Below are 26144 nucleotides of genomic sequence, written 5' to 3'. Positions count from 1 at the left end.
TTTAAAGCCGATCTACTCCCAGGAGCAAAGAAGCAGAGAACTTTCCTAGAGTACATCCTTGTGGGATTTGCAACGGATGGTGCTGCATAAATAACAGTTTAAAAATAAGTCATCCGAACGCAGCTTAGGTATAGCACCGAAAGCAATGCGGCAAGTTTGTCATAGCTTCAAGTCCTTTGATTTTTAGTGGGAACTAGATAAATTATAAACAGATGAAAACATTGGCAGGATTATTGTAATAACCTGCAGTTTTATAAGAGTATATATTTAAAGAAGATGAGTAAATGAGCAAATTAAGTTCATTTGGATATGCAGAAGATATTAAAAACAAAATTCAAGGAACCGCAGAAAGAGGGGGAAGGAAGTCAAGTTTTGAAATGTCAAAATGATTGTAAAATCAGTGAAATGTATAAACTTGAAAAGAATAGATGATAGATAGAGATAGACAGACAGACAGACAGACAGACAGACAGATACTTGATTTTTAGTGGGAACCACATTCGTCTGGATCCAACCCTGTGTGTACCGTTTGCTTTAAAAAGGCAAGGATGGAAGGAAGAGGTACTATGTCTTCCTATGCATTCACATCAGGCTTGGATTAATCTCTTTTATTGTTTCCCCCCCTTGTTATTAGAATCGTAGAACAGTAGAGTTGGAAGGGATCCCGAGGGTCATCTAGTCCAACCCCCTGCAATGCAGGAATCTCAACTGAAGCATTTATGACAGATAGCCATCCAACCTCTGCTTAAAAACCTCCACCCCCTTCCAAGGGAGTCCATTTCACTGTCAAACAGCTCCTACCACCAGAAAGTTCTTCCTGATGCTTAGTCAGAGTGTCCTTCAATGCTTAAAGGCATTGGTTTTAGGTCTTAGCCTCCAGAACAGGAGAAGACAAGTCTGCTCCCTCTTCCATGTGACAGCCCTTTAGATATTTGAAGGTGGCTGTCATTATCTGCTCTTATCCAGGCCAAACCTACCCAACTCCCTCAACTGTTCCTCATAAGGCTTGAAATCACCTTATATGGGCATTTAGTAGCTGGTGCACAGATACTTATATGAAAACCTACAGCAGGAATGGAGAACCTCTGGCACTCCAAGTTGTTGTTGGACTCCATCAGCCCTAGCCAGACAGGCCAGTGGTAGGAGGGATTATTGGAACTGTCGTTCAACAGTATCTGGGGCCCCCGACCTATAGCATAAAGACAGCAACATATCTTGTTCTGCTTATCTCACCTGCATCCAAAATGCACTTCCAGTAATGATCTTTGGCGAGACAAAGTACTTCCAAACACCGTATTGCCATTTCTTTCCTTTTCTGCTCTTTGCAATCCAGCATACCTGTTGAGAATCCCCATAGCAATTTGAAGACACTTTCTGGTTACCCCAAAGGATGTATCCAAGCTGAACCTTTTTGCAATAACTCCAGTTTGCAGAATTGTTTTTCGTTGGAGTTTATCCAGCCAATAAATAGCCAGGAAACACATTTTCAAAACTCTGACGCAGCTCTAGGTAGAATGGATCTGTTATGTACTGAGATGAATAGGATCCAAAATGCAGCTGTCTGATTGGCCCTAGAACAATAGGATTCAGAATGCAGCAGTCTGATTGCTCCTAGAACAATAGGATCCAAAATGCAGCAGTCTGATTGGTCCACAGGAGCCACCCAATCCAGCTCCAGGTGGAAGTGAATCCACAACCTGATTGGCCCACAGGAGAATCCCGGAATTAGCCAATCACATGGGGCCCATTGTGTAAATAATGTATAAAAAGCAGACATTCTGGGGGAACTTCCATTCCTCCTCACCACTATGAGCTGAATAAAGAGCATGAAATCCACTCTCGACTCCGAGTAAATTTCAGAGGGGCAATTCGAGAATGAGGTATCAACAGTGGTTTTATTTTATTTTATTTTATTTTTTGCATTTTGCCCTGAATGATGGTCAGGGGTGCCGCGGGCAACACTGGCCTCTGTTCCTCTTTCGTTCCCTCCCTTCTCTGATGCCCTTTTGTGTTTCTGCCTCCCAAAGGCTTGCACGGCTGTTTATTGCAGCAGCCCTGGCTACAAGCTCCCCAGGCAAATGGTGCCTCTGATAGGCACCTCTCTTTGGGGCAGGGGTGGGGCAGTTCAGAGACCAGGGGCTGCAGCTGCAGCTGCCTGGAGGACTCCCAATGGGAGAGGAGAGGAGGCTGAGGGAACACTCCACAAGGGAGGGTGTTCTAAAAAGGGTGAGAGGAGATGGAGGAAGACTGGAAGAAATTCAAGGACTATCTTCAGAAACATTGCAAAATTAAGGAATGTTAAAGGGATGTTGGACTGAAAGTAAGTGGTTTCCAGCTGCACAGGTTAAAGTTAATGATAGATTAAGATTAAAGATCAAGATTAAAGATGTTTAAAGAAATGGAAATTTGATATTAAAAGGGAAAATTTTAACATTATATGATATTAAGATCAAGGATTAGGTTAAAAAGTTGAAGTTATATATTTTAACATTTTATTAAATTAAAGATTGGGATTAAAAAAGTGGAAAAGAAACTGCTGGACAAATAATGTGGATTGGAATACAAAAGAGGGAGGTATGAGGAAGTCCAGAAAATAAGTAATTTAAAATTGGAAATGGAAAAGAGAGTTTGTTTTTAATTGTTATGCTTTTTGTTTTTTATTGTTGAGTTTTGTATTGTTTTTTGTGTGTGTTGTTTTTTTTCTTTTGTTGTTTAAAACTTTAATAAAAATTATTTAAAAAAAAAATAAAAAGGGTGAGAGGCTGGCAGCTCTGCAGGCAAGGGGTGATGTAACTGGGCTCCTGAGCCCCAAAGGGTTGCTGCAGAAGAAAATGTAGTCGGTTAAGGGAGCCAAGGTTGAAAACCTCTAGATTATACCATTTCAGGCTACAGTTGGCAGATTTTATTTCTTTTTAATATTCCCTTTCATTAAAATAAAGCTCCTTTTCTACTTGGAGCAAGCTTTAATGACTTGGAGGCATTCAAAAGAGAGATCCCTCCTCACCATTACCCTGAAGCGGTACAGCTCATTCAAACAACATTTTAGTCTACCCAGGTCTTTAGGACTTGATGGCCAACATATTCAACAGCTAAAACTGTGTGCTTTTATTGTTATTTTGTTTTAGTTTTGGTAGTGTTGCGGTTTAGTCCTGCTGACCACATAACCCGGAAAGCTGTCTGCGGATAAACGCCGGCTCCCTTGGCCTGAAAGCGAGATGAGCGCACCAACCCCATAGTCTCCTTTAACTGTACTGTACTTAACCGTCCAGGGGTTCTTTACCTTTACCGTCCAGGGGTCCTTTACCTTTACCTTTACCTCAAAAGGTGGAGTGGGTTAATAGAAAGCATTTAGTCTGCCAATATTTCCTTGTCAGCCTGCTGAGTCCTATGCTGCCACCATGTGGTAGTTCAAAGTCCCTTCTGGCAAATCTGTTATGGTGTGGGGGCTGCTATAGGACAAGTCTTTCCAGAGTTTCCTCCAGCTTCCTATCCTGCCTCTAGATAATAGAGCATCAGATGTGTTATCACTGGGCTATGGGGGCTGTTGCACCCTCCTGTTGCATCCATGGGCCACCTTGTTGCATCCTCGTGAACTGAAACATCCCAGTGAGTCAGGGCCACCTAGAACCACTTTGCAGGGAGACGAACTGATGTGCTTACCAACAAGAGTTTTCCAAACCGGAAGATCAGGGTTGTGCAGCCCAACCAGATGCTTCAGAACCTCCGTGTGAAAGTTCAGCACCGCCAAATGAATGATATTATTTCCTTCGCTGTCCTTTTTCAGCCAGTTGGCTTTGAGAGAAAACAAATGCTGGATCGTATCTAATGCCCCAGATGTAGCCGCAAGCAAAAGTGGGGTGGAGCATTTTCTGTAGGAGAGAGGAGAAACATCACTGCGATGCAGATAAATACTCAGCGAAATAGGATGATGAAATGGATTTTATTTCATATACAGGACAAGCCTTGGTCATAGTTCACGGTTAGTCCAGAGAGAGCTAAACCCTTGGCCTGGAGGCATACAAGATGCTAAGCCAAACTATGATTGTGATTCCTTTCCCAAAGAAGAAGAAGAAGAGTTTGGATTTGATATCCTGCTTTATCACTACCCGAAGGAGTCTCAAAGTGGCTAATGATCTCCTTTCCCTTCCTCCCCCACAACAAACACTCTGTGAGGTGAGTGAGGCTGAGACTTCAGAGAAGTGTGACTAGCCCAAGGTCACCCAGCAGCTGCATGGGGAGGAGCGGGGAATCGAATCCAGTTCACCAGATTACGAGTCCACCGCTTTTAACCACTACACCACACTGGCTCTCTGCACACCCATGTATTCATGCTAAGCTATGTGCAAGCCAGGGCATTGTTTCTGCAAGGTAGCTGCCAAGTGACAGTGGAATCCTGCACACATCTATTCAGAAGCAAGCCCTACTGAGTTCAATGAGATTCACTCCCAGAAAAGTAGATGAAGAATTGTGGCCAAAAACGAACAAATAAAAGTATACACATCTCCCTATGTTCTCTAATAAGGAAAGCCCTAACATGTTCATTAGGGCTTGGTGAGATATCGATATGTCATCCAAAACTGGTCTGAAGTCCATATCGTGATATCGGGTTCATCGTTTTTGACCTGGCAATATATTGCAACTCACGAAATGTGTTAGGGCTGGGCAATATATCACTCAAAACTGGTTTCAAGTCCGTATCGTGATACTGATTTCATAATTTTTGACCTGGCAACATATTGCGGATCTTGATGTGTGCATGTGCGATGGAAAAATCACAATGTGGGGAAAACCGTGAAGCCAGCCAATGCTTCAGCATAGCTCCATCCTTATTTCAGATATCATGATATATTGGTATATTGTGATGTTTAACTGGGGATATATCACAGTGTTGAAAACCAGACACTGGCCAACCCTAATGTTGATTGGGACTGGCAAGTTTATATAGGATTTATTGTTATTTTATCCTTCCAGACAAACTGCATGTAACAGAAATGCAGTTGAGCTGAACCGGGCTGTGGTGGGATAGTTTCTTTGCCTGCCTCTCTTGCTCTCTTTACCTTCCCACTTTGCAACATTGATTGCTCTAAAAAGGACTCTTATCAAGGATTCCAGGCTTGAACCCGGAACATGAATGTGAGCGTTGGTCTAGACTGCATTCTTAGGCTATCTGAAGGTCCTCCACGCTCCTAGTAGACTCTTCCAGGAGGATTTGATTGATATGGGACATTACATATTTAGATTGACTAGAAGTCGACATAGCAAACACTTCGAAACATGATCACACCCTAGAATAGCCTGTTCCCTTGCAGGCAAATGTAGTTATGTAGCCAGCTGACGGGCACATTATGAACCCTTGTCTCAAATTGATTGACCCAAGATCAGGCAATTTGGTGTTACATTATGCATAATCACTAACCTTCCTTACTTGAATTCCAAAAGGAAACAAGGCGGCGTAAATTCCCATGCTGTTTTCTGCTTACTTACTCATTTCGTGTTTCAGACTCTAACGAAGCTGGGTGTTTTCGGTAGAGAATTGTGAAGCAGGTAACATTGTCATAGAAGGCAGCGTAATGTATAGGCAGCCACCCATGTTCGTCGGGTATTTCGTAATCTGCTTTTAAGGCCAGGAGGAAATGGAGGGCTTCGACGGAGGAGCACTGAGCTGATAGGTGCAAAGCAGTGGGACCAAAACCTGACAGAGGAAACAAGATGCACCGGGGTCAGCAACCTTTTTCAGCCGTGGGCCGGTCCACCGTCTCTCAGACCATGTGGTGGGCTGGACTATATATATATTTTTTTTGGGGGGGGGGGGAAATGAACAAATTCCTATGCCCCACAAATAACCCAGAGATGCATTTTAAATCAAAGGACACATTCTACTCATGTAAAAACACCAGGCAGGCCCCACAAATAACCCAGAGATGCATTTTAAATCAAAGGACACATTCTACTCATGTAAAAACACGCTGATTCCTGGACCGTCTGCGGGCCGGATTTAGAAGGCAATCGGGCCGCATCCGGCCCCCGGGCCTTAGGTTGCCTACCCCTGAACTACACAGACATGGTATGTTAAGTTGTGGGTGAACATATCAGACGACACAGTGATTCTTCAAACAGTTCTTGTTTATTCACAGGCCAGGACAGAACTGAACTGAAGGGTTCAGCCAGCCTGCTTATAAAGAGCTCCAGTACAATGTAACTGTAACAATTTTCTAAAACTATCCAATCACTGAATGTCACTTTCGATCCCTTATTTCCATAACTATCTACAGCACGGGTGTCAAACACAAGGCCCGTGGGCCGAATCCGGCCCGCCAGACCTCGTCATGTGGCCCGTGTAGCCGCCGCCGGACTTCACCTTTTATTCTCACTTTTTTTTTTTGACACAAGAAAGCCGCCTCTTCAGCGCATGCGCGGCAGCCTACAAGCCAGAGAACGTCTGCCCTCTAGTGGCGCCGGCCGTTCTACACAGGAAACCTCCACTTTACATGCATTCAGGAAACCTCCACTTGTTTTTATATTGAGCGCATGCCATCCTGTGATGTGACAGATCCAACGGCTGCCTGAACCGTTCTCTCCTGTACTATAAGTCCTACAGATACAACCAGCCCTTTGAGGGTGACCAAACTGCTGATGCGGCCCCCGATGATTTGAGTTTGACACCCCGATCTACAGTAGCCCCCTGCTGGCCCAGGGTGAGAACTTCAGTACATAACATGGTACACTTCAGCTGGCAAAATCTAAGGCAGAGCCCCCAGTGTTTGAATAATTATTTGCTAGTTTTATATTAGTGCTGTTTCTACAACACCCCTTTATTATTTTATGTGTACAGTCGTACCTTGGTTGCTGAATGCCTTGGAACTCATACGTTGCAGCTCCTGAACAATTGAAAACGGGAGGTGAGTGTTCTGGTTTTCAAACGATTTTCAGAAGCCGAACGTCCAGCGCAGCTTTGGCGGCTTCTGATTGGCTGCAGGAGCTTCCTCCAGCCAACCAGAAGCCGTACTTTGGTTTCCGAATGTTTTGGAAGTCGAACGGACTTCCAGAACGGATTTTGTTCGACTTCCAAGGTACGACTGTATATGTATGTATGTGTTGAATTTATAGCCCTTTTCTCCAAAAAGCGTTTAAAAACCACAACAACCCTGTAAGGTAGGTTAGTCTGAGAGGCAGGGGCTGGCCCAAGGTCACCCAGTAAGCTTGAAACCTAGTCTCTCTAAGGTCCTAGTTTCACACTCTCACCTCCCCACCACACTGAATTTTCACAGAATCAATATTGTTTCTCTTTCCAGCACTAGAAAAATAGCATGTGAATTTATCAGATTTTTTAAAAAGCATCGAACATGCCATGCATTGTAGCATTCAAAATGGAAAACATAGCAAAATCTCTGCCCACCCCTGAATATGAACAGCATATAGCCCAGCCTTAGTGGAGAGAGAAAGAGAAATCAATGGCAACAAACTAAATCATTTTCATCAGTGTAGACTATAAAAAAGTAATGCTGTGGTTTTTTGCAACTCACCACTTTTTTCTCCTGCAATGTCCTTATCTTGGAAGCTTGTTGTTCCTGAAACAAAGCATATTTATTTAATCACTTCAACCATGACATCCCTACATGCCAGTGTGATATATAGACATAGGTTCTTATTTTAAGATTAATTATATCATAGGTTCCAAAGCTATTGGCTATGCAGAATTTCCAGTGACGAAATACTATTGACTTCAGTGCAATCAATCTTTTTAATTATTATTATTTTATATATGTGTGTGTGTGTGTGTGTGTGTGTGTGTGTGTGTGTGTGTTTACAATGTAATCTCTGCATTAAATTTACTCCTGGAACAAAATTACAAAACTGCAACATGCTTAATGGATTCCGAAGAGATTTTCTTCCGAATGGGCTTACCTGTGCACCCCTTAATGGCAAGAGCAAAGCTCCCACTAACTCAAATATTTCATTGAATGAACTGTTCTAGTTACACTATAGAGCATTATCTCTTAAGGTACAGAAGCTGCAAGCCTTTGCCCTTAAACTTATAGCCCCTAGTTTTCCTAAAGCTAGCACAACTTTATTTTGTATACTTATATATATTACAAAAGTCAGAGGACAACAAATTATTTATCACTTACCCTTTGGATCAGATTTCTGGGGACGTTTCCCTAGAAAAAAATGTATTTATTATGATTTGGCCATTGCGTCTTTCTTTCTTTCTTTCTTTCTTTCTTTCTTTCTTTCTTTCTTTCTACACTATCCTGCTTCTCACTCTAATGATAAAGGCCTCCTCCAAACAGTTATTTCAGAGATGAAGAATCTGTGGTTCTCCTCTCCAGATGTTGATGGATTTCAGTCTGCAGGGCCAATGGTCAGATGATGGGAGCTGTTGTCCAGCACAGCAGCATATTGTGGGTTGCCAATGCCCAGGGTGGGTGGGCATGTATGCCAGGCGGGGGACAGAGACTGCTGCTCCAGCCCAGCGCCAAAGCAACCCCCCACTGGAGCCAAGTGGGACCACATTGCTCTGCCTGCTCGCCCACTCAGGTATCTGAACTGGAGTCTGTAACAGGTCAGATGAGGGCTAACAGTGATGTCTGAAGCAATAAAGTATCTCACACACTTCAGAAAAGAAAATTGGAATCAAGAGGGATCTCCACAAAGGTGAACGAAGGCTTCCTCAAACTCAGCCCTCCAGATGTTTTTGGCCTACAACTCCCATGATCCCCAGCTAGCAGGACCAGTGGCCAGGGATGATGGGAATTGTAGTCTCAAAACATCTGGAGGGCCAAGTTTGAGGAAGCCTGATTTAGATATCTCTGGTTCTTGCACAGAGTCTTTTCTACAACCAAGAAAGGGGACAGGGGGGATGCTTTCCTTGTGGGAAGGACCCCTGGGAGTTGTGACTCTAATAACTTCTCAGCATATACTATTTCTTACCTTGGCTAACTGGGATGCTGCGCCTCTGGTTGATTGTCAGATATGATTTAATCAGCTGGCATATGATGGACACACGGTTGTAGATAGCAGCATAGTGGATAAGACCGTAGCCATGATCGTCTGAAAGAGCAAGGCTGGAGAGGGATGTCTTGCGGCAGAAGGTGAGGAAGATAGCAGCCAACCCTCTTTCAGCAGCAGCCCTCATGCCAAATGGCAGGCTCTAAATGTCACACGCCCAAAAGGCACATAGAAAAACAACAAGAATAGGAATACAGTGATTTTTCACTCCAGCTACTTTGATTTGGGCTGTGTGTACCATGCCTTGAAAGAAAGAGAACACTTAAAATTCTGTACCAAGATAAATTGACTCCTGAGGCCAGCCGACTGCGGAAAGACACAGGGTCTCTCTTATTCTGCATCGCATTATATAATTTTTTTTTTTTTAAAGATATTTATTCCAATTTTAAGATTACAAAAAAGAAGAAAAAAACCATACAAAATAGAATAGAACATATAACAAAAAGCAGACAGTAAGAAAAACTCAACAAAAAATATAAAAATACATTACAATAAAATATAACAGAAATCGAATTAAACCTTTACAACCTTTTTCCCTTTTACTTGTTTCCGTGACTTCCTCTCGCCTCCCCGCTTTGTATTCTAGTTTAAATCGTATTTCCAGCAAATCCTTCTAACCTTCTTTTCATTTACTTATTTTAACATTCAATAATATAATTAATCCTCCTCTATCCTCAATTTCTATACTTCATTTTTACTTAATCCATTATGTCATATCTGCCAAAACGACCTAATATTCTTTTTCCAACCTCTTTCTAACATTCTTTTATGTTGCAGTATTTTTGAAGATGTATTTTAAATTTTTTCCACGCATTATATAATTTTGTACTTGTTCTGTATCACGCGTTCCATCCTGGCTCGTTAGATTGAATAGGCAAGGATGTATACAGACCACTGAAGTCTTGGCCCCAACCACTGGATGCCAGTTTCGGTACTCAAATTATAGGGGGAAATGTAGAGAGGCCCTTAATGGAATCTTCAAGATACCCGCCTCCCTCAACAAATTTTAGCCAAATTATTATCCTGCCAGTGGCATGCGGTCAGTGGACTAGGGGGACTAGGCTAGTCCCCTAAATGTTCCCAGTAAATTAGAGTATTAAAGTATTAATACTCTGGTGCCTGCTTCTCAAAGCCTGGGAAGCTTCTGCCCAGCTTAGGGTGGGAGACATGATGCTCTGACCGAGTTCAAGAGTCCTTCCATCATGGAGACAGCAGGGCTCCAACATCCTTCTCAAAGCCCAGGAAGCTTCTGCCCAGCTGTCAGGGACCGGGCAGATGAATGAAAGTGGTGGAGACCACCTCCCCAGGAGTTTTCCAGAGAGGATGAAGGGGCATTTAGTATAGACCTCCATGTTAGTATTTTTCATCCTCCCGTTGCTGTTGGATCCCGTGATCCACACTGTTTACATTCCATTCTTCTGGAAGTGTGAGAACGGAAACTCAGCACCGCATTTCCGTTCTCTGTGCTTTTGTTTTAGGCTCTTTGTTCTGTCTCCCGGACAGACAGGATGTTTGTGTGAGCTGCTCCTCGTGTTGTTGTTATTTTCTTTATTATGATTTGGTTTGATTTGATGTATAGCAATAAGATTAGCAATGCTACATACTTCCGCAGCCAAGCTTTCGTTTACTCTGCTGTTTGCATGCTCATATGAGCAGATATGAGTCGCTGAGATACAGGACTGCTGCCGAACTCTTCATGAGAGTCCTGTTATCGGAGGGAGAGGCCTCATACTCCAGAAGTGGTTTGGCAGAGGGCACACTCCAGAGGAAGATGAGGGCAAAAGATGGGAGATAATGGGAGATGAGGAGGAAGACTTTGAAAGCAACAGGCAAAGCTTGGGCAGCAGTTGAATGAGACGCTGTCACTGGAGTGTCTCCCAGAAAACGTAGCTGCCCCCAAAACCAGACGTTCGCTGAGGATAGCAGAGAAGAAAGCTCAAAGACAAGCGGCCCTGACCAGCCAGAGGCAGGAAGAGTCTGATAAATAGGGAAGTAACGGAGAATGGGCTGTTTGGGCCATTTCCACTAAGGCTGCCACCTTTGCTCTGGCAAAATACTGGGCAGGGCAGGGTGGGGCAGAGAGAGGCATTGGAGCGATTTTCTTTTCCACCTGGTGCATAAATGAACTCAAAGCAATCCATTACAATCTGTGGCAGCCTAACAGGATGGCCCCTCTGAAATTTGTCACATGCACAGAGACAGGTATGCATGAATTTGTAAATCTGTCTGAGCTTTGCTACCTGTAGCTTAAATACATGATTTTTCACACATCCTTTCACACAGATAGATTTGGAGAGAAGCCCTAACTTGGCAGAGAGAAAAGGGGGGGGGAGGGGAGCGGAAATACAGGACAAACTGCATCCTGTATTGAATCAGCACAGGAGATAGTATTTTACACTATCCTACGGGACGATCCTGTATTATACAGTGTTATGTATTCTGTCTTTGCCTGAGCTTGAGTCTGGACTAAGGATTTTGAGCTCCTGTGTTCTGATTTGATACATGATATCCAATCACAGAACATTTCAGGATTTGGGCCTCTACCATTGGCCCTTAAACTCTGAGTCATGATTCACAGCTTGGAAGTTTAGATAGCCAATCACGTTGGGAGTGGGAGTGGCCCAGGCCTTCAGAAATGTATATAAGCAGTTGTTTGCCCCTGCTGTCCAGTTCTGTTAGTTCAATAAAGGTTCTTGCTGTTATCACTGTTTCTTGCCTCATGGGAACCTACGCTTCATTCAGGGTGGTTGGCAACCTTAAATTTTCCACCTGGCCTGAGAAGCAGGGCAGGCGGGTTGACTCCATCCACAAAAGCTGCTCTAACTGGAACGAAGCATGATTTTGAGCGACAGAGGGAGAGGAGCAAAACTGTTCTGAAAGCGCTGTTAAAGGAAGATGACCATAAATGTGGTGGACCTCACAGGGTCCAGTCCCTTAAAAAAACAAAAGCCATACCTTGCATTTAATAGCCTTCTTATAGCCAAATCTTTTCTTGAATTGGTCCATTGCTTGAATATCCGTTAATGGAAGCCTTTTGGGTTTAAGTGTGCTTACTACTTCGTTTATGGCTCCCCACCATTGGCTCTTAAAAAGCAGATAAAATGGTTCAAGTTCGATCCCGATTACATAATAGCTGGAAAATGCAGGGGGTGGGGGGAAACACACACACAGTAGAAACTGGAATATTTTAACACATTATTTCATAGCCTATATTTCACAATTCCTGTAAAGTGAGCCTGAGAATCTTCTGACCCACCAAAACAAAGACATCCCAACCGCTTAATATGGTGGTGCACCAGGGGCTTATAAATATATATTTATTGCTGTCTCCGAGACTGCAAAATTTGGATCGTAGTTAAACACTGGGCAGGCCACAATACACAAAATCAGTTGCTGGGAGACACAAGTGCTGTTGCACTCATGTTATGTTTACAGGCTTCCCATGGGTATCTGGTTGGCCACTGTGAGAACAGGATACTGGACTAGGTGGACAACTTTGACCTGGTTCAGCAGGTTCTTATGTATAGGACTTTATTTTAAAAAATCAAGCAGTAGTAGCTGCATTTAGCTCAGTGGACCGCAGGTTGTGTACAGCTGTCTAAATTGGACCATGGCATACCATTATAATTCATTTTAATCCTTCCTTTCCTCTAAGTAGCTCAGGATGGCATACAGCAGCATACCCTCTTCAAAAATTATCCTTGCGACAACCCTGGTTGTTTGGGTAAGAGAGTGTGACTGGTCCAAGGTCCCCCAGCGAGCTTCATGGGTAAAGTGTCAGTTTTAATCTGGGTCTCTCCATCATCCTAGGCCAACGCTCTACCCACTACACCACACTATTTGTACAGTGGTACCTTGGTTCTCAAACACCTTGGTACTCAAACAACTTGGAACCCAAACACTGCAAACCCAGAAGTAAGTGTTCCGGTTTGGGAACTTTTTTCGGAAGCCGAACGTGCTCCGTTTTGAGTGTTACGCTTCCGTTTTGAGTGTTATGCTGAGGTCTGTCTGTTTTTGCTATTATTTTGCGTTTTTGGTTTTGCGGCTCTTTTTGTTTTGTTTTTGTGACTGTGTGGAACCCAGTTCAGCTACTGATTGATTGATTGATTGATTGATTGTGTGACTGCAGTACATTGTTTCTTGCTTTTGTTTTATGGAACAATGATCTCATTAGATAGTAAAATTCACGTTAAATTGCTGTTTTAGGGGGTTATTTTTAAAATCTGGAATGGATTGATCCATTTTGCATTACTTTCTATGGGAAAGCGCACCTTGGTTTTGGAACGCTTTGGTTTTGGAACAGACTTCTGGAACAGATTAAGTTTGAGAATCAAGGTACCACTGTAGTATCCTTTTAACATTGCTCTAGTATCTGGGCAAAAGGGACGCGGGTGGTGCTGTGGTCTAAACCACAGAGCCTAGGGCTTGCCGATCAGAAGGTTGGAGGTTCAAATCCCCTCAACGGGTGAGCTCCCGTTGCTCGGTCCCTGCTCCTGCCAACCTAGCAGTTCGAAAGCACGTCAAAGTGCAAATAGATAAATAGGTACTGCTCCGGTGGGAAGGTAAACGGTGTTTCCGTGCACTGCTCTGGTTCGCCAGAAGCGGCTTAGTCACATAGCTGTCAACTTCTCCCTTTTTTTAAGGGAAATCCTATTTGGAATAAGGGAATTTCCCTTTAAAAAAGGGAAACGTTGACAGCTATGTTTAGTCATGCTGGCCACATGACCTGGAAGCTGTACGCTGGCTCCCTCAGCCAATAAAGCAAGATGAGTGCTGCAACCCCAGAGTCGATCCTAATGATCAGGGGTCCCTTTACCTTTACCTTTTAGTATCTGGGCACTGTAAAGATCACTGAAGTGTATGTTTCCATTAGCCTGAAAGAATGGAACCTAGGCATAAAAGATAGAGCAAAGGTGGTTCTGGGGGCTGGGGGGGGGGAACTTGATAGAGTAGAAGTGCACTGTAGGCAAAGTCGGCCCTCCAGATGTTTTGGGACTACAACTCCCATGATCCCTAGCTAACAGGACCCGTGGTCAGGGATGATGGGAATTGTAGTCTCAAAACATCTGGAGGGCCAAGTTTGCCTATGCCTAGTTTAGACTAAAGGGCTAACAGGAAGCACAGAAAATATGATTGTGTCATGCTTTATGCCAGACTGGATTCCATCTACAAGATTTTCACTACGTGACTGGATTCCCTTTATTATAATGCACAGTGGGCAAAGAGCTATGGTCAAAATAATTTGTTTTTTAAAAGCAGCAAAACTCAATTCTGCATTCAGATTTAAAAATCTCGATGAATAAATAATAAACATCCGTACTCAATCGTCAGTATGTCTTTTAGGCAAACTTATTTCTAATCAGTTCTTATTGCATACTGTAACATCTGCTGCATGTACACAAGTGTTTGCTGGCACTTATGTATGAGCCACTTTTTGACTCTCAACCATTAACTAGTGTTACGTTCCCAAAAACTCAATCGAAAGCATCTCACGTTCTCTTTACCTCTTGCCTTGAAAATCCATTATTGGTATGGGGTAATGTTCTCTATAGGGTGCATCTGGGTCCAACAATTGAGCAAGGTGATTTGCTGCACACGTATGCATTTCGTCATAGGCAGCCTACAATTAATGTTAAAAACAACAGACTCTATTTATGCTTGCAAAGCCTTTAAAGCTTCCTGTATCAAGGCCAAGCACTGCTTTAAGTAGTTAAAGCGTCTTGTCAATTTTCAGTAAAATCTGCAGGCTCAAAATCTGCTAAGAGCTGAAAAACCCAATGGGTAGAGAAAAACAAGTTCAAATCCTGTCTGGGCACATGGTGGAAACAGGTTTTTAGCTTCATAGAATCAAAGAATCAAAGTTATTTGACTTCCAACCCATAACATGTGAGGTTACAGTTCTACAACAGTCCTGTTCTTGCTGAATTTCATGCTGAATTTCTTCAAAGTAAATGCTCTTTAAAATAAAATAATACAGATAAAAATAAATGTATTCTCTTGTAAAATACATTTTCTTGAAACAAATCAGAACTGAAGGGTGGTATTAAACTAAATTTTGCTCAGACTCATTGGCATTCATGAACACGACTAAGTTAGATCCATTAATTTCAATGGATCTGCTCTGAGTAAAAGGAAGTTGACTATCACTCCCTACAATTTACCTTTCATGGTGTCATTTAATAATTATGTATGCACTTTAAATATGTTTATACTGCCTTTGCTTGAGAATTACACCAGGGGAATTTACAATGCTGATATTAAAAGCAATTAATTGCAATAAACAGTAACAATAATAAAAAAACTAGCAGACAAAATGGTAATCAGATCTAAAAGGTTTAAAATGCTTAGAGAGTCCCTTTAAATCTCTGAGAGGTTTTTGTTGTTGTTTTTGTTTTGCTTAATGCCTGAAAGAATGTAAAGTTGCTACTAGGAGAGGATGTGCATGTTTTCCCTCATGGGGCCACCACAACAAAAGGCCCTTCTTGCCATATGCCTAAATATAATAAGGAAGGTGCAGAGAAATGGGCCTCAGTGGATTACTTCAAAGTACAGGCTGTTTGATATAGGAGAAGCTGCTCCTTTCACCCATCCTAGGTAATAATAGTAATAATAATAATAATAATAATAATAATAATTATTATTATTATTATTATTATTATTATTATTTATTATTTATGCCCCTGGGTAAAGAAATGTAACTCTAGATAGGCACTCTTCTTTTGTCCTATTTGAGTGTCCAGCTTTACCTGGCAGTAATTTCTACATGTACCGCTGCACACCACACTGGCCCCTCTGCATGCATTGAGGGAAGGCCCCCACAATAATCTTAATTTTATTGTTTATATGCTGCCTATCTGACTCTGGGCAGCTCCCAACAAAGTATTAAAAGCACAATAAAACATCAACCATTAAAAACCTTCCCTAAACAGAGCTGCCATCAGATATCTTCTAAAAGTTGTATAGTTATTTATCTCCTTGACATCTGATGGGAGGGTGTTTCACAGGGTGCGTGCCACTACCGAGAAGGCCCTCTGCCTGGTTCCCTGTAACTTCACTTCTCGCAGTGAGGGAACTGCCAGAATGCCCTCGGAGCTGGACCTCAAGTGTCTGGGCAGAATGATGGCGGTGGAGACGCTCCTTCAGGTATACCGTATTTTTCGCACCATAGGGCGCACCGGACCATAGGGCGCACCCAGTTTTTAGGGGGGGAAATCAAGAAAAAAAATATTTCCCCCCCAGCCCCAAAGAGCAGCGTACAGTCTGTGCACAACCTTTCCATGCGGGAGGGGTTGCGCGCGGCTATGGCACGCCAAGGCAGCGAGCAGGATGGATCCTGCTAGCTGTTTTGGCTTCCCCTTTAGCCCTGTGCTGCCTCTCCTTGCCAGGAGACGCTGCGCAGGGCTAAAGAAGCCATAGCCCCGTGCAGCCTCTCCTTGCCGGAGGGGTTGCGCGCAGCTATGGCGCAAGTGAAGGCAGGGGGCGGGATGGATCCCGCTCGCTGTTTTGGCTTCCCCTTTAGCCCCGTGCATCCTCTCCCTCCCGGGAGAGGCTGCGTGGGGCTAAAGAATCCATAGCCCCGTGCAGCCTCTCCTTGTCGGGAGATGCTGCGCAGGGCTTTCCTGGCTTTTCTGGGAGGTGGGGGGATTCCCTCACCTTTCGCAAAACTGGCAGAAGCCGCGCACACTTTAAAAGGGCTGCACGGCTTCTTCTGGCTTTCCTGGGAGGTGGGGGGATTCCCTCACCTCTCGCAAAATCCCGCAGAAGCCGCACAACCCCTTTAAAGAGATCGCGGCTTCTCCTGGCTTTTCTGGGAGGTGGGAGAAGCAACTGATGCGGCCAGTCAGTCCCTTCTCCCTCCTGGGGAAAAGCCCGCAAGAGCGCACGGAGCTTGTGTGTGGCTCTTGGGGGCTTTTCCCGACTGCCTCCCCCCTGCATTCGCTCCATAGGACGCACACACATTTTCCCTTGCTTTTTAGGAGAGAAAAAGTGCGTCCTATGGTGCGAAAAATATGGTACTTAGGGCTTTAAAAGGGAGCACTAGTACTTTCAAGCGGGCTCCAAAGTGAATTGGCAACTAGCCAAGCCGTTTTGACATTTTTCTGAGGTACAATCTGAACAAGAAAGTACCAAGGGAAACATCCAAACCAGCTTCAAAGGTGGCCCCAGATGGAACATTTTACAGAAATCTGAAAAAGAGCTTACCAGGGCATAGATGACTGGTTAGATGGCCTGTTTTCTGGAGAGGTTAGCTGCTGAACCAGACCCAGCTAGTGGTAGGACGAGTTTCTGTGGTAAGGAGACTTAAGGCGGTGTCCACGCTACATCTTTAAAGCACATTTGAAGCAGATTCTTTCCCTCAAAGAATTCTGAGCACTGTAGCTTTACCTGTCACAGATTTACATTTCCCAGCAAATCCTAACATTATCTACAGTGCCCAAAATTCTTTTGAGGGAGACTCTGCTTTGAATGAGCTTTAAAAGGTAAAGTGCGTATGCAGTCTTCATGAGCTTCCCATGACAAAGGAGACATCCCAAGCTGTAAAGCTGAACCTTCAGTGGGAGCAAATTATTATTTTCCAGAGCAGGTGGAATGTAATCCCCTGAAGCTGTAAATCCCCAACCCCTACAATCTCTCCTTATCGCAGGCTAAATTATTTCGAAAATGCCGATTTAGTACCTTAATCTCATCTGAAAGGTCTTCAACTGAAGGAGTACCAACATCATATTCAATGCCACCGTGGAGATGGAAATACTGATTCTGGGTGTATACAAAATGCTGGCACTTAAAATCTGGTCCAAGCAAAATTGGAGGCAGTTCACGTTCCGTTTTGACTTTGTCGTCTACATAAAGGAAGAACTGGATTTTAACACAGAGGAGAAGGCAGCTGCCACTGCTCTCAGCGAATGACATGAATGAATGACATTACTAATAATATAAAATTATATGCCCAAACTTTAAGCAGCACTTTCAAAAATGCAGATTTCCCGTAGTTTCGTCACATAATAAGGACTGGTTGGTGTCAAAAGAGTATGATATGTAAGAGTTCCCTGGGAAGAGGAGTTGATTGTTAAACCACTCTGTATCTCCATGAGAGGAACGTGGGTCTCCTCACAAAACCCTTCACAAACTACAAATCTGATTATTCTTTGGGGGAAACCATGGCTATCTGAAGTGGTATAGTATTGCTTTAAATGTATGGTGGAGATAGAGCCATAGTGTACTCTTTTGACATTAAGATTGACATTTTGGATTAAGAAGTAGTTCCAGTTCTAGTTCATGAGGAACAAATTCCATGGTGACTGGTTCCCTTGTATTTCCTTTATTAATTCTTGCCACAAGGAACCCCAATCAACAGTTATTCATTCATTTGGAGGGGGTCTGGTGCCTTAATTTTAGCAGACCCTCCAAGTGTCCCTATTTTCCAGGGACAGTCCTGGATTTAGAGAAAACTGTCCCAGTTTCTGATCTGATCCTGGAATGTCCTGCTTTTCCTTAGGATGCCCCTATTGTCATCAGAGAAATGTTTGAGGATTTGGAGTTATCCAGCCCCTGAGCGATCTGAAGGCAGCCCTGAATAGGGAAGTTTTTTTTAATGTTTTATGTTTTTATATATTTTTATATACGTTGAAAGCTGCCCAGAGTGACTGGAGCAAGGCAGTCAGATGGGTGGATATAATAATATTTCTACCCCGCCCATCTGGCTGGGTTTCCCCAGCCACTCTGGGCAGCTCCCAACTGAATATTAAAAACACAATACAGCATTAAACATTAAAAACTTCCCTAAACAGGGCTGCCTTTAGATGTCTTTTAAAAGTAAGATACTTGCTTATTTCCTTGACATCTAATGGGAGGGCGTTCCACAGGGCGGGCGCCACTACCGAGAAGGCCCTCTGCCTGGTTAATAAATAGTAGAATTATTATTATGGAAAAGGACGTCCCTGCTTTTATCAGAGAAATGTTGGAGGGTACGTTTTAGGTGCATTGCCTCTTGTATGCTTTTGTTAACACAAAATTTCATTTGTTTTAGTCCATTGCAGGGTATACAAGCACGTAATGTCGATTGCCTGGCTTTTTGTTTTTGTTTACTAAGCGTTCCTTGCATTTTTGCTTACTTTTCTTTATGCTGCTGTTGTCTAATGTGGATTGTGTGTGATGTATCATTGCTGGTTGGACTGATTGTAAAGTTGTTTGTTTGTTTTAAAAAAGCAGTTCTAGTTCTCAATGAGCTGTTAAACCTGAATCAGGACTGTACCATTTTAGACAACTGATAAGGGGCTCATAAAGGGACGCGGGTGGCGCTGTGGGTTAAACCACAGAGCCTAGGACTTGCTGATCAGAAGGTCGGCGGTTCGAATCCCCATGACGAGGTGAGCTCCCGTTGCTCGGTCCCTGCTCCTGCCAACCTAGCAGTTTGAAAGCACGTCAAAGTGCAAGTAGATAAATAGGTACCGCTCCAGCGGGAAGGTAAATGGCATTTCCATGCGCTGCTCTGGTTCACCAGAAGCGGCTTAGTCATGCTGGCCACATGGCCTGGAAGCTGTACGCCAGCTCCCTCGGCCAATAAAGTGAGATGAGCTCCGCAACCCCAGAGTCGGTCACGACTGGACCTAATGGTCAGGGGTCCCTTTACCTTTACCTTTACCTAAGGGGCTCGTATGATTGTTCTTACAGATATGGCCTATAACATGTTCATGGATTAAAAGCAATCTCTCAGCAAAAGGACAGAACATAGTCTTACCTGAATATGGCTGAAGAAGCCGACTTAAATTCGGGATTTTATTTTTCCTTTTTAAATTGATAATAAATGGAATAAGAAAACTCATTAGCTTTAGATATGCTATGTTTTTCCGGATCTCGACCTTTTTTTCTAGGTATTTCTTCACAAGTTTTTGTTGAAGAGCTAGCCTCTGCTGCAACCTCTGGTATCCATGCATACTGAGGCTGTCCTCAGTCATCCTTATCGCATTACAAAGGTTGTATGCTGCATCAAACTTGAACACATTTTCATACTGCTGAACCTCTGTGGTGGCAAAAGTCAACTTAAGAAATATGTAGTCTGCAAACTGCATAAAGAATGCTTTTTCCTCTGGACTGTTAGGGTCATAGGTTGGATCTTCATTCAGGTTTTCCTCATAGATTCCTTGGAAATCTGGTTCTTTTGAAATATCCATTAGACCTATATCATACATATGTACACAAAAAGATAAATAAATATATGAAATAAAAACAGATCAGTTAAACTACAGATATTCCCTGTCCTACATGGATAAGGACCAGACAGTTAAGTCCAGTCAAAGGCGACTATAGGGTTGCGGCGCTCATCTCACTTTCAGGCCGAGGGAGCTGGCGTTTGTCCACAGATGGCTTTCTGGGTTATGTGGCCAGCATGACTAAACTGCTTCTGGCACAACGGAACACTGTGATGGAAACCAGAGTGCACAGAAACACCGTTTAGCTTCCTGCCGCAGTGGTACCTATTTATCTACTTGCCCTGGTGTGCTTTCGAACTGCTAGGTTGGCAGGAGCTGGGACAGAGCAACGGGAGCTCACTCCATTGCGGGGATTTGAACCGCCAACCTTCTGATCGACAAGCCCAAGGGACTCAGTGGTTTAGACCACAGTGCCACCCGCATAACTTTTTACCTACATGTATATATATATATATATAGATATATGTGTGTGTGTGTGTGTGTGTGTGCGCACAAGTGAAACAACTGTAATTAGTATGTGAAAAAATCTAACACAGAAGTGGGTTTTTAAATCATACAGCATAACCTTGCATGTCAAGAAAACTCCTTACTCATCCTTACTTTAATTTTTGTCAGGGTTTTTTTTCAGCCGGAACTCACCAGAATTCAGTTCCGGCACCTCTCATGCGGGCACCATTGCCATTATAAGAGAACAAGGGAGGCATTCACGGGAAGTTCTGGAACCTCTCTTTCTAGAGAAATAGTGCTGATTTTCGTCAAGGAGAAATTTGGAAACTATTAAATTCCCATTTACGGTGGTACCGTGGGTTAAGTACTTAATTTGTTCCAGAGGTCCCTACTTTACCTGAAACTGTTCTTAACCTGAAGCACCACTTTAGCTAATGGGGCCTCCTGCTGCTGCCGCGCCGCCAGAGCACGATTTCTGTTCTCATCCTGAAGCAAAGTTCTTAACCTGAAGCACTATTTCTGGGTTAGCGGAGTCTGTAACCTGAAGCGTTTGTAACCTGAGGTACCACTGTACTTCTGTTTTAAATACAGGCACCCAAATTTAGCAAGCAGCGTTCTAAGGCACCCTTTGGTGGGTGTTGCCAATGCAGATAAGAATCTGGATGCTCCTCATCTGTGCCACAAGGCTTATAACCAGTATGAGTAGGTACAATTTCCTAGAATCATAAGCGGCTTAATACTTTGTCTGACTCCTTGTCTATCTAGCCCAGAATTGTCTACTCCAGGCTTCCTCAACCTCGGCCTTCCAGATGTTTTTGGCCTACAACTCCAATGATCCCTAGCTAGCAGGACCAGTGGTCAAGGATGATGGGAATTGTAGTCTCAAAACATCTGGAGGGCTGAGGTTGAGGAAGCCTGGTCTACTCTGACTGGTCACTTCTTTGAAGGCTTGCAGGGGGAGACCTTTCCCCTCATCTGCTGCCTGGAGATGGTGGGGATGGAACCCGGGATCTTCATACACTTTTGAGCTATGTTCACTCCCAATTTGTAGAAAGCTGGTGTATGCATTTGTATGTATGTATGTATGTATGTATGTATGTATAAATAAATAAATAAATAAATAAATAAATGCATTAGCAACATGTTACTAATTGTCTATGATAGTTGGATTGAGTTTAGGGCCAGAATATCTCTCACATGTTGAAGATAGTTTAAGTGAAGAGTTCTCAATCCTAACTTTGCATGAATTTATGAGTATTCCTTTTGACTCCAGATTGTGGTGTCAATTCTTATGGAAAGAATTATTTCCATAAGAATTAAGAGAATATAACATAATATGATACTGTGCGTTAAACAACAAAATAAGTAATAGTACAAAGAGAGTATTCGGAAGTCATTCTCAATCTCTTTCTTTCTTTTTTTCCTTTCCTTTTCTTTTTGTGTCATTCTTTTTGCTTTTTATCATGTAAAGTACATATGGATAAATGTTCCAAATGGTAAAATATGCGTTGCAATGTTGTGTAGCGTATTATAAGATTAAGGAGGGCAAATTGTAATATACGGTGGACTGTTGTGGATGTTATTGATGTTTGTCAAATAAAGTTAATTTTTTAAAAAATATATTGTGGTGTCAGACTCCTCACGTTTGTGTAATTATGTGTACATAATGGGCGTGAGGCTTCCCCACAACTGCACAGAGTGATATGTGCAATTGTCTCATGATGCTGTGCACGCAGTTTTCGTTCTTCTTTCTACAGGCAAGTGTGTTCCAAGTATACGTAAAGTCTATACAGTCTGATGCGGTTCTCACAAATGTGTCAACATCAATAGCGTCGTGGTTCCCCCACTTCCATCCCTGTTACTAACTGGTTTCAAAAAAGAGGCTGACAAAGAGGTCGTGTCAGATCTCTTGCCCTGAGGGGCATGGACAGAAAGGTACAGCCATGGTAATCTGCAACCCTCTAGCTCTCAGCAGTGGTCCTTTCCTCTGACAGTATTCACCACAGAGGCTTCTGCAGCAGCATCTTGCCCTGGGAAGAGCAGGGAAGAAGCACTTCTGAACAAACAGTTTTTCAAATACCAATGCTTATTTTTTTGTAATAAGCCCACATAAGGTGCTTTGTGATGTCTGTCTGAAAAGTGGCATATAAGTATCTTAAACAAACAATGAATTGGGTAGACAAACTTAGAGAGCAGATACCCTTTTGTTGAGGGACTGGGCCTTTGCATAACTAAAGAGATGGCCAAGCACAGGTGATGTGTTGCCAGAGAACAAAATAACTTGAGATCCTTCTGGAATGGGGAATGTCTTTCTCCTCTCCCACTGGAGGTGGTGTCTTCAGAGTTTCTCTGTGTGAAAGAGAATAGACCGGGAAGATAAAAAGTGGATCTGAAAGCAACAGAGGCACCTGGGCTGATGTCTAGATTTGTTGCAGTGTAATTGTTGCGAACTATCCTTCTTATGCTCAGCCTGTATATGTAAATAAAACCTTTTATCACAGAATCGCCATCAGCCACCAGATCCTTCGTTCCAAGGAAACCAAAGCCAAGGTACCGGACGAGCCCCTTGCAACCTGTTACTGCTTAGAGATTGGGATGCTCACAAGATCACTCTTACCTAGGGCTGCCATGCGTCCGGAAAATCCCGGACATTGCTGGGATTCAGCTGCCAAAAGTTGCGTCTAGGCGGAAATTTTAACAGCCGTTTAAAATGTCTGGGGAAACCCAGGTGTATGGCAACCCATTGTGTAAGCGGGATTTTTTTGCTGAAATGTTAAACCCAAATTGCGAGGATTTGCAAAGGAAAAGCTCTTTGGGCAAAAACTTTAGGCAGCAACATTTTTGTCCGGGTTTTGGATTTTCACCTCCTGAAATATGGCAACCCTATCTTACCAGCTTGACAGAACTCTGCACAGGCAGTTCTTTCTGTTTGAGGGATGCCGTCTGCGTCAATATCCATGCTAGAACGCCACAGTTCAGAGAATCTGACGCGTTTTTCTTTGGGCATGTATGCCCCATGCCACAAGGCTTTCAGCATGTAATCCACGGCGATCAACATTTGTCCGATTCGCGTGTCAAAGTATGCTGGAGGGAGGGAGCAAGAAGTACTTTGGTCGTAATTAGCATCCAAACTGATGGATGGAATTTGGTTCAGACAGTAAATCCCAACAGACAACTCTCTGATGATCTGATGGATTTCTCTGCAATCCAACTCTACGTCGGGCTCCACGGGGGTTAGAAAAATAGCCGTTGGGACACTTATGCTTTTCATTTGTCTCAGCAGCCCAGTGGGGAGGTCCAACGTTTGGCGCAAGTTATCTTTGGTTGCCAGCCAGCTACAAAACGAAGTGGTCAGTAGTTCCTGAAGCTCGCTTCGCTCGTACTTCTCAAAGAAGGCACTTGCGTTTCTCTGCGCAGCTAGGTGGGCTAAATAAGTTGCCTCATCCGCTTGCTCATTCCTAAGCACTTGCTTTTTTAGTGGTCTCAGCATCATATTGCCTCTTTTTCTGTTCTATTGTTTCCTAAATACTTAAAAAAAGGAGAGAGAATATGTAATTCACGTGAGTTAATCAAGTGGTTTATGGGTTGTTGGAACAGAAATATTCCTGTGAAGATAGGACTAAAACACAGAGCCTGAGTAGTATATTCCTTGACCTTTAACAAGGCACGTTTCCGAGCACAATTCAAAGTGTTGGTGTTGACCTTTAAAGCCCTAAACTGCCTCGGGCCTGTATGCCTGAAGGAGTGTCTCCACCTCCATCATCCAGCCCAGACACTGAGGTCCACCTCTGAGGGCCTTCTGGCGGTTCCCTCACTGTGAGATGTGAAGCTACAGGAAACCAGGCAGAGGGCCTTCTTGGTAGTGGCACCCACCCTGTAGAACATCCTCCCATCAGATGTCAAGGAGATAGATAACTATACAACTTTTAGAAGACATCTGAAGGCAGCCCTATTTAGGGAAGGTTTTTAATGGTTGACGTTTTATTGTGCTTACCCAAAGGCGCTAGGGGTGCGGGGCACCCGAGCGCCGGGCTCTCAGGGGCGCCAGGCCGTGAGTCCGGGGCCCAAGAGTTGAGTCTGGGGAAGACCCCATCTGTCAGTCGGAGCGCCGCAAGGGGCTTTTCTGCTGCCGTGAGTTTGGGGGCGACCGAGGCTGTGGGACGCTGAGGCCAGCTCCACCTTCCTGCACGCCTGGGACTGAGCAACCTGGGGGGGGGGGTGCCCCGGGCAGATCTTTGCACCCCGGCGCCGCATATGCTTAAGGCAGCCCTGCTTTTAATACTTCGTTGGGAGCTGCCCAGAGTGGCTGGGGCAACCCAGCCAGATAGGCATCATATAAACAATAAAATTATGATTATTGGGGTGGACATGCCCTCATTGCATGCAGAGGGGTCAGTGTGGTGTGCAACGGTACATGCAGAGATTACTGCCAGGTGAAGCTGGACACTCAAATAGGACTAGAGAAGAATGCCTCTCTAGAGGTGCATTTCTTTAGCTTTGGCCCAACCTTATTTCTGCGATTGTAAGGTTTTTTAAAAAAACAAACAAACCTGTTTTTAATATTTTAATTTTAATATTTAATATTGCTTTTTAATTGCTGTAATCTGCACTGGGGGCTTAGGGTGGATAGCAGGCAATAAGTAAATAAATAATAGAAGTTTGCAATAACTAAGCAATTTCTTATGGGACAAGAAAGTCCCCTTAGATATCCTGCCCTGACTAGGCTTGTCATATGTCTAGATAGCTGGGATTTGGCTGTCAGAAGCTGCGTTCGGGCGGAAATCACTGAAAATGTCCTGGGAAATCTGGAGGTAAGGCAACTGCCATGTTAGTATTGTAGATTTTGGCGAACTTTCTTAAAAATACCTCAAAAATGTCTCAACAACTTGGGGCAAAACTTTAAAAAGCTTGACAACTTTGACCCCCCCTCCAAAAAATACCTCAACAACTATGATAATCCTAGCCCTGACACCATTTTGAATTGGGCCCTTATGAAAGCTACCACAATATTATTATTATTATTATCACCATTTCTATTTAAGCATGACCTGAAAAGTAAGGTAAAAGGAAAAGTCTACTTGGTTACTGTTTTTTTTTCTTTTTAAACTACCCACACTGGAACATGAAGGTATTGAAAAGCCTCAAGGGGAAAACCATCTGCGATCTTGAACACCCATTCTAAACTATATGTTTTCTGGATTGCGGGAGGTGGGTGTAGAGGGGGAGAGAAACGGAAGATTGCCGTAGTTAAGAGAGAAAGTGCAATATTGCCGAAATCTCAGAAGGAAAACTAGAAGCATCACCAGAAAAATGCTTTTCCAAATCCAGGCGGTGCATTCAAAAGACAAGCATGTGCAGGTACCACAGCCAGCAACTGTGAGGCCTTGTCTCTTGACCCAGGTCTAGGGAGCACCCACTTTTGTTTCCCTCAGCTGTTGTGTAGTAGACAATGTGGGAAGAGAGGCTGCTGACTAGATG

General features: G+C 43.5%; 1 protein-coding gene across 4 annotated transcripts in view; it reads right to left on the bottom strand.

The window, feature by feature from the left end:
- Window positions 1-26136, bottom strand: part of ANKAR (ankyrin and armadillo repeat containing) — a 49872-nt gene extending 23736 nt beyond the window's left edge. The window contains exons 1-12 of one of the 4 annotated variants that reach the window (XM_081023328.1): window positions 25970-26128; window positions 23559-24194; window positions 19748-20185; window positions 17686-17849; window positions 14514-14629; window positions 11965-12142; window positions 8932-9151; window positions 8130-8159; window positions 7524-7568; window positions 5485-5692; window positions 3661-3869; window positions 1234-1338 (exon numbers count right to left, since the gene is read on the bottom strand). In XM_081023328.1, coding sequence (XP_080879454.1) covers window positions 1234-1338; window positions 3661-3869; window positions 5485-5692; window positions 7524-7568; window positions 8130-8159; window positions 8932-9151; window positions 11965-12142; window positions 14514-14629; window positions 17686-17849; window positions 19748-20185; window positions 23559-24159 — 2314 coding nt within the window. In that variant the 5' untranslated portion in view covers window positions 24160-24194; window positions 25970-26128. Of the gene's footprint in view, window positions 1-1233; window positions 1339-3660; window positions 3870-5484; window positions 5693-7523; window positions 7569-8129; window positions 8160-8931; window positions 9152-11964; window positions 12143-14513; window positions 14630-17685; window positions 17850-19747; window positions 20186-23558; window positions 24195-25969 lie in introns of all 4 variants that reach the window. The other 3 variants (XM_081023329.1, XM_081023331.1, XM_081023330.1) reach the window with 3 other exon arrangements.
- Window positions 26137-26144: the final 8 nt, after the last annotated feature.

This window comes from Podarcis pityusensis (assembly GCF_964106645.2).
Source record: "Podarcis pityusensis genome assembly, chromosome: 1".
NCBI classification, from domain to species: Eukaryota; Metazoa; Chordata; class Lepidosauria; order Squamata; family Lacertidae; genus Podarcis; species Podarcis pityusensis.
This window is presented reverse-complemented; position numbering and strand designations above follow the sequence as displayed.